This window comes from Ostrea edulis, chromosome 6 (genome assembly GCF_947568905.1).
Source record: "Ostrea edulis chromosome 6, xbOstEdul1.1, whole genome shotgun sequence".
Classification (NCBI taxonomy): domain Eukaryota; kingdom Metazoa; phylum Mollusca; class Bivalvia; order Ostreida; family Ostreidae; genus Ostrea; species Ostrea edulis.
Genome location: NC_079169.1, coordinates 33732069 through 33745605, shown reverse-complemented (window position 1 = coordinate 33745605; position 13537 = coordinate 33732069). Strand labels below are relative to the sequence as shown.

General features: G+C 35.3%; 1 protein-coding gene across 1 annotated transcript in view; it reads left to right on the top strand.

The window, feature by feature from the left end:
- LOC125646433 (uncharacterized) overlaps positions 1-13537 on the top strand; it is an 85345-nt gene that overhangs the window by 63715 nt on the left and 8093 nt on the right. The window contains exons 14-18 of the mRNA XM_048872705.2: positions 159-323; positions 4730-4896; positions 5007-5035; positions 10375-10659; positions 10756-11025. Coding sequence (XP_048728662.2) covers positions 159-323; positions 4730-4896; positions 5007-5035; positions 10375-10659; positions 10756-11025 — 916 coding nt within the window. The remainder of the gene's footprint in view (positions 1-158; positions 324-4729; positions 4897-5006; positions 5036-10374; positions 10660-10755; positions 11026-13537) is intronic.

The window sequence follows — 13537 nt, the reverse complement described above, 5'->3', positions numbered from 1 at the left end:
GACTAAAATGTTGATGGCTTTCTGTATCCTAGCCCCAATTTTCACCAATTCTATTCCAAGTTAAGAGGGTAAATTGACGTGTACTAGAAAATTAATCGAAAATGCATCACGTGTTGTAAAACATGGTTGTAAATGACACAAAACTTTGGTACTTTCAGATTTACGTTTGCGGTGTTCTATCCACTGTGTACAGTCTGCTGATGATCGTATTGTTAATCGGGCTGGCGATAGAGGCCAAACAGAGCGAATTCTGTTCCATCTCGACATTCTTCTTCGGATTCGTCCTTGGAATATTTATCCTTGCTGCGCTTCTTCATCCCAGGGTACACTATTTACCAAGTTACTTTCATATGCTAATTTCTAACAGTGCTTCAAACTTTGTAAGTTGATATATATATATATATATATATATATATATATATATATATATATATAGTTAATAAATTATGACCCTAAATTACATGTAATCTATAAATACTGGTGCTGGTGCACAAAACATGCTCTGAGCAGGTTCCCCTTTTTTGCTTTGATTTTCCCTCATTTGGGCTAATCCGCACCACCCCACACCATCACAGTACCAAACATGGGGATTTAGACACTGTGCACAATCACAAAAATCTACCTCTCATATGGGACCATCCACCTTCCCTCACAGCTAGACCTTTTGCTAGACCCTGCATGTTTTCACCGGAATTTCTTCAGCAACTGACCACGTGTCTTAGTTTCGTATTTGCACCCATCTATATGCTAGGAATCATGGTGACACCTACATGTTGTATATCAACATTTTTACTAAGCACTCAGCTACATTTGACATGCATCCTAAAATTATTGTATACATTTTTACACATGTAATATCACTTCAAATACGGGGTAATTCCATTTTTTGAAAAAGTTGACCGGGCCTATAGTCCCCTGCTACCTTACTGACAATGGTTTAGAGAGTTTGTACCATGGTCTGGTCGGGATGAAAATAGAATTATTCTTGATAATTACAGAAATCAGATAAATTTAGAGGGACAACTTCCAAAACAATGTGATTATGGAATAAAATATATATATATATATATATATATATATATATATATATAAACGTATAAAATATTGGGTCAACTCTCCTGTAAAACCAACAACTGCATATACCTCATCAATTGTAAACAATGTGGACAACAATATGTTGGGGAAACTACAAACATCAGACTTAGGACCAACAACCACCGATCAACCATCAAAACCAAACGCGTGACCGAACCCGTAGGGGAACATTTCAACAAAGAAGGTCACATTTGGCAAGACATGCAAGTGGTTGTTATTGATCATAACCCAATATGGACCGATGCAGAGAGAAAGAGCACAGAAAAATCCTGGATACACCGTTTGAAATCATTCCGTCCAGGTGGAATGAATAATTTGAATGATTTCACGCGCATGAATCCAGGATAAATCCTTAGTTAAAATCAGTTTTCATAGCCTAATCGCCAAAATTCACCCGATAAGATATCTTATTGTGTTTGATTGATATAAATACAATTCGTTCCCCCAGTTTCAAGGCTCTGACCTTGAGTTCCTTTATTTAACCTTGAGTTCCTTTATTTAGCCATAACGAGGATTCCCAAAATTGCGATTATTGTTTGACCTTCAATACTTCCCAATTATGTTAGAACATCATAAGAAATCATTACAATTATGAATTTATATAGCTATTTCTCTCTCTCTCTCCCTTTCATATTCTAGTCTCGATATTGTGGCTTTTTGAACTAAAGGAAAAAAAATGAATTGACCTTGAAGACTTATTTATCATCTTAAGACCTCTAAACTATGGTAAAACATTATTCTAAATCCACATACGTTCGGATTCGCATAGCTCTTTATGTTGCGATATCAGAATTTCCAGAATGCGGCTTTAATTTGTCTGACCTTGAAAAATATATTACCTTGAAAAATAATACTGTATCTTTTTCCTTAGACTTCTCTCCCATTCACCTATTCGATTGTTGATTTTGATTTTAATGCTAGATCTGTGTCTTTTCATTGACCTTGTTTGTTGTTTGATCGTGTTCTTCTGGCAATCATTGTTTTTCGCTGTTCACCATATCCGAATCATCAATGATACGGCCTACCTAGTACTACCTAATATTGTTTTGAACTTAATCAGTCTATATCATTATCTTCACACCATTTTATTCCATAATCACATTGTTGTGTAAGTTTTCCTTCTAAATTTATCTGATTTCTGTAATTTTCAAGAATAATTCTATTTCCATCCCGACCCGACCGTGGTACAAACTCTCTAAACTATAGTCAGTAAACACGCTTTACAACGAAATCACCATCATTTTTATCACTCAGTACAACAGTGTATCACTCTTGTCACCAATGTAGTTTATCGATACTTGTCGTTTTTGCGTGTTATTTGTTTATGTAATATATGTTTCTTGATAAAGACGCGGGTTGCGTCGAAAATTCGAATTTTAAATAACCAACAGTGTCGTGGCCTTTTTAGTGCTTTTATATATATATATATATATATATATATATATATATATATATATATATATCAACTTACAAAGTTTGAACCACTGTTAGAAATTAGCATATGAAAGTAACTTAGTAAATTTGGATTACCTCTTTGGACGAATAAGGCATGTCCTAATTCGTTCCGCTTTTAACATTGATTGACAAGCCTAAAGACCAAAAACATGTAGTCTGCGTTTTAAATACGTTAGTAGATTAGTCTAGTTGTAGTGCTAGATGTATTTATATATGTAGTTTTGGCTATTATTCTTTGTTGATGTTGATATTGGCCACATTAAGTAATTCTTTTCGTTTGTCCTGAATAAGGTACGGGTCGTCCCGAAAATTTTACAATCTAGTTGTTCGTGTCGTTGGTCATATATATATATATATATATATATATATATATATTTAATTGCTGTTATAAAATTTAGAAATTCATTTCAAAATTAAGAATTATCTCCCTCATGCATAGCTCTTATCCTTGGACGAATTTGGCTCCACTTTTTTGGCACGCTGTTTTTGGCTATATTTAGCTCTAAAGCTTCATAGTTATTTCGGATTTCAAACATTTCGGTTGAGCATCACTGAAGAGACATTATTTGTCGAAATGCGCATCTGGTGCATCAAAATTGGTACCGTATAAGTTTTACACACACACACACACACACACACACACACACACACACACACACACACACACACACACACACACATATATATATATATATATATATAGATATATATATATACATACAAAGCACTAAAATGATCAACGACACGAACAACCAGATTGTCAATGTTTCGGGATGACCCGTCCCTTCTTCAGGACAATCGAAAAGAATTACATAATGTTGCCATATATATATATATATATATATATATATATATATAGAGAGAGAGAGAGAGAGAGAGAGAGAGAGAGAGAGAGAGAGAGATTATCCGAAAACACATTGGATATGCAGTCTGACATGTTCAATATCAAATGTTAGGCAGCTTCCTTCGTACTGATTTTGAACATGGATTACTACATGAAAGGTGAAAATAACGAACAGTGATCAACCTCATAACTCCTACAAGCAATACCAAATAGATTGTTGGGCAAATACGGACCCCTGGACACACCAGAGGCGGAATCAGGTGCCTAGGAGGAGTAAGCATCCACTGTTGACCGGTCACACCCACCGTGAGCCCTATATCCTGATCAGGTAAACTGAGTTATTCGCAGTTAAAATCAGTGTGCCAAGAACGGCTTAACAATCGGTATGAAACACGTCAGACAGCATTTGACCCAATGATAGGTTGTATTGACGAACTAGATAGTTACAACGACCATAGAATTTGCGAAATGCTGACTTCAATCGAGACTGTTGAAACCCCTGTACCATCAAGTTGTTTGTCAGTAGCTTACCTCGATTTAAAAACTGACCATACCCAGAACAAGCTCTTGCATATTGAATCAGTTGAGATACATAAACACCATATGCAGGTGAAAATGGAATATTGCTACATAAATATGGGAAGTTGAGGATGGGGAAGCCGAGCTCATCCCGTTTGTCATACAGTTGAGTTGTAAGTTTGCCGTTAATATCTACTTTAAATAAGATATCTAAGTATGAAGCAGAGGTGGACGACTCTGTGGTGTCCTTTATTTCGAGCTCACAGGGATATATTAAATCGACATATGATACATGTACGTAAAAAGATTAAGATATAAGGCTAACCGGTCAACATGGGATGTTTACTTTGCTGAGACATTTGATCCCATCTTTGTTATCTTCCGGCCTGGAGGTTATAAAACTTTTACCGTACTCAGACTCAAACTCAGTCATTTTTGTTTTGAGTACAACCGAGCAAGTTTCGAAACATAATCGAAAAATTATGAGCATGTACTCCATTTGAGTGTGAGAATGATTTTATGAAATTTGTAAAGCCTTCACTTTTGATTATGAATGCGATTTAGAGCACAGAGTTGTTCAAGTTTGAGTAAGAAAACGTGCTCAAAAAGTTTTATAACCTCCAGGCCTGGACTCTGTGTTTGCTCTATCCTTAATTTTGTATTATTTATTGGATTTACAATATCTATCATTGTTCGTTATTTTCCTTTTTCATTAAAATCTTGTGAAAAAATTCTATCAAAAATTTCCATCGAAGTAAAGTACAGCCCGTTCTAAAAGGGCAACATTTCTTACTGTTTGTTGTTGTCTTATTACAGGAATTCAAATACTTATTTTATGGTACTATGTACTTCTTTGCTGTGCCCGCAGTAAGTATGATACTGTTGATTTATATCCTGGGGAGCTTGCACATCCTTAGATGGGGTACACGAGAAAGACGACCAGATTTCATCGGTGATGACAGTTCCCCGTCCATACTTAGAAGGTTGTATTAACCACGTAAATGTTTAAATATTAACCGCGTAAAAACTAATATGAATTATAATTTTAGTCATTATTGATTGTGTAAAGAACTGTCGATTTTTAATATTGTAGATGTTGTGGAACGAAGAAAGAGGAAAGAGGTAATGAAAGATACATTTTATACTCTAATAACCAGGACTCCGTTTCATCAAACATCGTAACTAGTTGCGTATGCTTAGTTTGGCGTAACTTTCTGACTAGACTAAATATTTGACTTAAGTCCGTTTCATTAAATGACGTAACATTAGAATTTATGCAAGTTTTCTACTAACTAGTAGACACACTACATCTAGTCAAACCCTTACGTAAGTACCTACGTAAGCGAAAATCATGGTCGACTGTTAGCTGTTTGTAAATATATATGGAATTTTTACCGACGAGCTTTGTGTCGTGATCGATTTTTTCGAGACAGGATGATTTTAGACGTTTACAATGATAAATATGTAAGGCCATAAGGGTTACTTCCCTTTGAAAGTTAGTAAATTTATCATAGTGGCTTACCTTTACTGTATGATTATTTTTCACAAGTGTCTATTCCAAATCCCTTTGTTAAGTAGTCCACTGTAAAGGGAACATTCACTTTGTTGTATTATATGAAGGCTATTTATAAATCTTTTCAAAACTTCCGCTCTGACTAACTTGGAACAAATGATTAGTGAGCCCGATTCTATTCGATCTCTGTCGTATGGTGGGTGGATTTACGGGAGTGTAATGTATATTTCATGAACAGTTATTTTAAGGTCGATCGATCCTCGTGTGATGGCATAGGTTTTTGCAAAATTCTTTATAAATCTAACTTTGTGCATGATAGAAATATATCTTTCAGGGGAATTATATTCACTGCATAAAATAAAAAATCTGGTAAACTATTTATGCTTAAAATTTTTGAATTTTCCATAGAAAATCAATTATTTATAATTGTAAAAATATTGTCAAGGGCAATAACGCCTATGCTGGTATTTCTTCTACTGCATGTCTATTATACATGATTTCTCCAATATCCACAACTAATTTATACATATTAATGAATTAGCAGTTTAAAAAAAAAAAAAAACTGTTGACACTTAAAATTTGTCATATCAACAATTTTTGGCCGGGTTGCACGAAGTGCAAATCCGGTCTATAGTATGGTGAAGTGCGGGCGGGCGGGCGGTTGGGGAAATTTTGTGAAATCAACTCCTCCTACAGTTTTTTATGTACAACCTTGAAACTTTGCAGAAAGTAAGTATATATATTGAAGTTATGCACTAGCTTTTTTGAAGTCTGACCTTTGTCGAATATGGGCGCTACAGCAAAACGTTGTTACTAAAAATAGAGTTCAACTTGAAAAAGGTAAATGAGATTATCTTTTGTGGTTAAATTTAGTTGCACTACCTCTGAGGAAAAATTCAATTATATATGAATGTCAAATTTTCTGGGCATGAGTTGTAAATTTGCAATATAAATAGAGAAATTCTGTTTCTTTATCATATAATCATGTACAATTCAAGCACCTGAAGTTATTGTTCATTTTAGGTATTATTACTTAATATTACATATATCAGCAGTGCTCCAAGTTGCGAGTAAAACGGTCGCATTTGCTACCAGAAAATCAATTTTGCGACTAGAGATTATAATTAAGTCGCATTTTCTCGAGTGAAGAAAATTTGGGCAACCAGTAAAATTTTAGAATTGGGATCGGAAGTCTGAATAAATATTTTTAGTCTCGGTCAAAACACTCAAGATGGCGGGAAAACGAGGTTTAGAGCACTTTGGATTTATCAATAGTAAAAAACAGAAGCCTCAGTCTTGTACATGTAACAAAGAAATTCAAGAATCACACGGGGAAAGTTCTGCATCAAAAGATGGCGTAGCAATGTCTAAAGAGAAATGCAAACGTAAAGGAAGAACCCCAGTCCTGAAATGGCGGAGGAAATTTTCGTGATGGCAAAATGTTTTGCAGAATTTGTGAGGCCAATAAGCCAGCATCGTCCACAGTTTCTAGACATCCATTGTCCTATTTCGCCACGACCGAGTGTACATCTTTCAAACGTGGAAATGTGACTATTCACGGTAACAGTAAGAGACATGTCGTCCGTGACTGCATTATTAGAGTAAGTCGAGCGGCGCAACAGATAACTACCACCAAATAAATCCCTACCCAAATTATTTACTCTAAATATTGCAACCCGGCCAATTGAGTCTTTGACCCATTTTTCTATCTATTTTAATTATTCTGTATAACGAAAATGGGTGATTTTTTTTTATGTTTACATATGCTTCTGTTTTTCTACGTCTGACATCTTTAAAAATGTGGCAACATACACGTTTTCTTTGGTTATTGATTAGATTAAACTATATTGAGTGGAAATTAATACAGTTTTCCCACTTTCAACCATTAATATTAATAAGTCAGATCGATCCACCTTAAGATCTACTACTTTCCATTGCATATCTTAAATCTTAAAAAATATCCCGTCTTAAGAGATACATCATATAACTATATTATGTATTTATTAAGACGAATTTTTTTTTCAAGATTTTTAATTTAATCAATATCAATAATAAAGTTCTTCCAAATAAAAGAAAAGGTCTTCGTAACAGTTTGATACTTGACGAATTTCGGTGATAAGTGATGTGCAGGATAATCCATACAGATATATATTTTATGTTATCAAATAAAGAAAAAACATCTACATGTATATCAGGTACAAATCGGAGTAAATGGGAGGGGGTCGTCCTGCGTTGCTTTTTCCACTTTTTCTAGCAATACGTTTTTTTTAAATACCCTTTTGTACTGTAAGTGGATGAGAGGAAATTATGAATAAAAACTATTTAGCGAGGTATGATCATGAGCATTAATAGAAGAAGTCTACCCCCATCCCCACCCAACCCACACGATGTATGTCGGAAAATGTTTTGAGGCACTCATAATAGAAGACTCTAGCACCCCCACAATTGAAGAAAATGCAACCTGAGAGAGAGAAAATTGTGGAAATCACTGCAAAAGATTCTAACATCACCCACTCCACCCTACCTCCGAATTACGATTATGCAAATAGGACGAAACACCTTTTTTGCGTTAAAAGATTATTTGAAAAGCCAACATTTGATTTATTTTCCATCTGCACCCCCATCTATACTTTGCAAAACGATGGTACGTGCCTGTATATAATCCCAAATTGTAAAATATGCACACATATTCAATTGTTCAAACACATTTAGGCTCACGAGTCTACATGAATTATCCAATCAAAGTATAAATATATAGTTAATATCTATATACAATGTAGATGTATCGTGTCGACCTACATGCACTTAAAATATAATAACCTTTAAAATCATAAAACAACTACTTATTGTAGGACAAGAGATGTAAAATATATTCATAGGCCTATATAGATTAAAATATATTTTGTTTATGAAGTGATATGTTTGATTTAGTATGCAGTGCCCAAATAGTATAGTATAGGAAAATTTAACTGCCTCTGCCAACACGGCCATCTCTGTCTCCTCCCAATTTCGCTGGTGCATTTTCTTTGCGTTCTTTTTATTCATTATTTTGGTCCAAACGACAAGTAAAAAAAATAACGAAACTATGGTGTATGCATGCTCAGAATGGTGGCCAGATTATCATCAATCTACTCTAAAATTAAAACTTGCTCCATCTTCTTAAAAATATGGATTACACCCAGCATCCAAACTAAGTTTACAGTATTACACTTAGCATTCAATCTAAGTATGCCAGTTTACAGTATTCCATTTAGCATTTGAACTAAGTATGCCAGTTTACAGCCCTGTATGGCGCTTCCATGTAAGTTTCGTCCGGAAATGGCCTATGCACGTAGTAACATGACCAAGACCGCTATCAACCAAATTCAATATCTGAAGCTGAAATAGCATTTTCTTTTACTGTAAACCAGTTTTCATTTACGATTGCTTTATTTCACCATTTACCAATGATGACAAATTTTTGCGAACAAGATCATCTTAGACAAATATGGGAGACATCAAAGGATTTTTTTTTACCGGGAGAAATATTCACAACAACAACGTTCTCGATAATTTCACAAAAAATTATTACTTGGGAATATTTCTCTTCCTTCCTGCTGTCCAAATATATACTGATTCTGATCTCACCTCTTTTGGGACAGGACCCAGTGAACATCTTCGGATCATCAATTGCAATGTATCCCCGATTTCCGACCCTCTTGTTGCCTCTAATACAACCTGTAATTACAAGCCCAAATCAAATTCTATTGGTATAAAACCAAACTTTCAGAACACGTACAAAAAATATGAAATGTATTAAATTAGCTGAAAAACTCTTTAAAAACTGAAATGACATATCAAAATTAGAATTGTTTTCGCGAATTCTCATTGATCTTGGCCTATAACACAGACTGCCTACACTGTAAGCTTTGCCTCCTCGTATGGACACTTGTCCAAACTGCCATCCCGTCCCTTGATCTCCAGAGAGACTCCAAATTGGTCTTCCCAGGCCTCCAGACGTCTTTTTCTAAACACTCAGAGTACCAATGTGCTGGTCATTCATGTTGTAGTAGAACTGAAAGCACGTAGAACGTTTTCCACTATATGACGGTGCAATCAATCGTGCTTTCACTCCCCGTCGATGTTCATTCGTCTCAATGTATACATAGTGTCCTAAGAATACATCAAGTAGGTGAATTAACGCATAGTTACCAATGCACCCGATTTTGTCAAGCTAAACCCGATTTCGTCCCGTAACCCGATTATTTTTTAAGACCTGTCGGGTCATACCTTTCACCCAATTTCCCAAAAATTGGGTTGGATAGGTACGAACATGTTCTGCGTATGATCAGTTGTTAAATCGAGATAGGTTGTGAAATAGGTTGATGTTGCAGGAGTTTAAACAGTCTTGTTTAAAGTCATCATTTTGCAAATTCAATGGTCGAAATAACGATCTAACTTACAGATATAACTGTCAATAGGCCGAATGCTGTGTTTCATACCAATATTAGGACGTTCTTTAAATAATGATTTTGACTAAGGATTACTTCGTTTACCTGATCAAGATATAGGGTCACAGCGGATGTGACCGATCAACAGGGGATTCTAACTCCTCCTAGGCATCAGGTCCTACCACTGGTGACCAGGGGTCCTTGATTGCCCTACTCTAAATTTTGTATTCGATCACTGTTCGTTATTTTCACATTTTCATTATGCACTGTGTATATGGATGTGGAATCTTGTTGATTAAATAAACCAAGAAATCTGGATGTGGAATCCTGTTAATAAAATCCTACACATGGAAGGGTATGGAATACACCTGGATACCTGAAAGGATAAAAGTTTCCATTTGGAAGTCATTTAAACTATCTAATAATCAAATTAATACGGAAGGAGAGAAATGACACAGTTTATAATCTTCAGTAAATTTGTAATTCTTTATTAGATTCATCTCAACACTCTGTTCTAGGTGCAGACGACTTTGTGCTACTATGTGATGAACCTAATCAGTCAGTGGGAGGAAAAGTAGTGATGAGATGTAACAGACATGTAGCATCAGAATCTCATGTAGTATGGAAAAGGGAAGGAAGGGAGATTAACAAAATGGACGGTCGATTTCAAATGGATAGCTATGGATTTCCAAAACTTGTCATTAACAATGCAAAGCCATCGGACTCTGGCATATACACATGTGAAGTAACTCAACTTTCGGGTGGTCAGATTGAATTTGGATCACCAACAGTGACTATCGATGGTATTGCTTAAAAAATTTAATGACGAATGAAGAAAATTTGAATCATTAAAAAAGTAAGCTAATTATTCACATATTTGTTGTTTACTTTTTATCCAGGTCAACAAATTGTAAAATTAAAAGTCGCCAATGGATGTGATACTATAGCTGAAGGAGATAACGTTGAAATATTATGTGAAATTGAATGCCTAGAGAAGAATGATACTATAGTATGGAAAAAAGACAACTCGGAAATAGGGAAACCAACAAAATACGACGAAAAGCGTGATCATCTTCGTCACGTCATTGAGGAAGCGAACAAAAGGGAACATGCTGGGACATACTCTTGTGAAGTGTTGTACCACGCAAGAAAAGATGAGATTGAAATGGGTAAATCATAGCTTGTATAACTTTCTTTCATACCCCCATCAATTTTCATGTATTTCGTTGGTATCCCTTTCCATGAATTTTAAGCTAAAACAAAATATACAATGTCGTTAAATTTGAAAGTAAAGAAACTATATCCAGAAATTTACACCCAAAAGAAACTATAAATTTCGAAAATCCACAAAACTTTTCCCATGCAAGGTGATCGCCTGCTGGGACACGTGGGGCACGTTTGATCGGATGATTTCAGCTTCTCCATCGTCAACTTCCCACATTTATGTAGCAATATTCCATTATCACCTGCATATGGTGTTTATATATCTCAACTGATTCGATATGCAAGAGCTTGTTCTGGGTATAGTCAGTTTTTAAATCGAGGTAAGCTACTGACAAACAAGTTGATGGTACAGGGATTTCAACAGTCTCGATTGAAGTCAGCATTTCGCAAATTCTATGGTCGTTATAACGATCTAGTTCGTCAATACAACCTCGCATTGGATCAAAGACTGTCTGACGTGTTTCATACCGATTGTTAAGCCGTTCTTGGCACACTGATTTTGACTGCGGATAACTCCGTTTACCTGATTAGGACATGGGGCTCACGGCGGGTGTGACCGGTTAACAGGGGATGCTTACTCCTCCTAGGCACCTGATCCCACCTCTGATGTGTCCAGGGGTCTGTGTTTGCCCAAATATCTATTTTGTATTGCTTGTAGGAGTTATGAGATTGATCACTGTTCGTTATCTTCACCTTGCATTGAACAACTCGAGTTACGCGAGTTGCTAGAGTTGTAAATAAAACGTGTATTTCATGACACTAGTGTTGAACACAGGTTGGAAAAGTTTACTCCTGACTTTAGAGGTAGCATCAAGTGTTCAAAATGACGGAGAATGAAGAGAAATATTGAGTTTGACATATGAAATTATAACTTTTTGGGGATATAGAGCAAAATAACCATGACAAAGGATACATATAACTAAAGTTTAACTAACTGGTTTTTTAAAAAATAATATATATATTTGTAAGCAATTGCTAGATGTATGTTTTGATTCCAATATATATTGTAGAGAAAGTAAATTTTTTGGGTGAATTATATTATACACGGTCTACGTTTGGTTAATTCGGATGATATTTACACTATTTTAGGACTGTATGTACATGCATATTCATGCAATACAAATTAAATGCTTCTTGGTTTTAAAATGAACTACCACATTTAAATAAATTTAATTGTCATTGATACGATTTTTAAATCAAACGCCATTTTTCAAAACAACACTAGAGCAACAGTTGTTTTATTCACATTCAAGTAGGCTAGCCTCTGCGCATGCTCAGGCGTCACTCTAGAGTTACTCGAGTCTTCCCAATCAAACGTGCCCGTGGGTTTCCTACGGGTACTCCAGTTTCTTACCACATCATTGACCCTTGCTCACCGATACCCGAGCCGATGATAAGCATTGGTGTAAGTTGTAGATCTTGATTGTTAATTGCCATCGTCTCAGTTGAGAGATATAAACTCCATATACAGTTGATAATAGAATAGTGCTACACAAACACGGGGAGTTGAAGTCATCTTGTTTGTCACAAGGTTGTGTTGCTAGTTTGCCGTTAGCATCTATGTTAAATATCAAAATATGAAGCAGGTATGGATGATTCTGTATTGTCTTCTATTTCGAGTTCATTTGAATCGATATAAGAATGAAAATGATTATTGTTAATAAGTAAAAAAAAAAATCGCAAAATTTGTGCAAATGAGATTTCCAACAAACTGTTGGAAGAACTGATCACTAAAAATGCGCAATTATTGTCAACGAATAATTCCAGCATCTTTTATATCAGTTTAAGAGTGCTGTTTAATGACGTAGGTTTTTGGATTCCTGAACACATGATACGGATATATTTGTGTTATGATTAATCAGAAAAGCAGTTTTTTATGATGTCAAAAAGATTGGTCTTTAATTCATCGTGTAACGTGTTAAAAAGACATTGGTTTTGTTGTGGCTGATTTGGGTAGAGTTAAGAATCGTCATTTGGTTTACAGCACTTCTTGGATATGGTGTGGCATCTCAAGTTTTCTCCACAGCTAGTTATATTTTTGCGAGGAGGAAAGATAGGGGCTGCTAGAATATTAACTGGATCCTGCAATGTATCTCTGTTAGGACTTTTTGTAGTTGTGGAATCCAGTATAGGTACGATATCCCCTATTCATTCGTTTAATGGCTGGGATATGAAATGTGTTTAAAACTGAAACATGATTTAGGAGAATTTCTTCTTTGAAAAGGGAACTTGGAATGTAAGGAAGATTACCAAACAGTGAGGAATTAAAGCCGATTCTTTTAAGATACAGGTGTAGTAATGAGTCTTTCAAACACAGACAATGTTGTTATAATCTTTGTCAGCTTGAACCAACACACATTCCTAATGTAACCTAATATGTAATTCAGATATCATTTCTTGTGTGCCCAGAGGCCCATGTTTGCACAAATCTTAATCCTTTTTACTTTTTTACGTGGG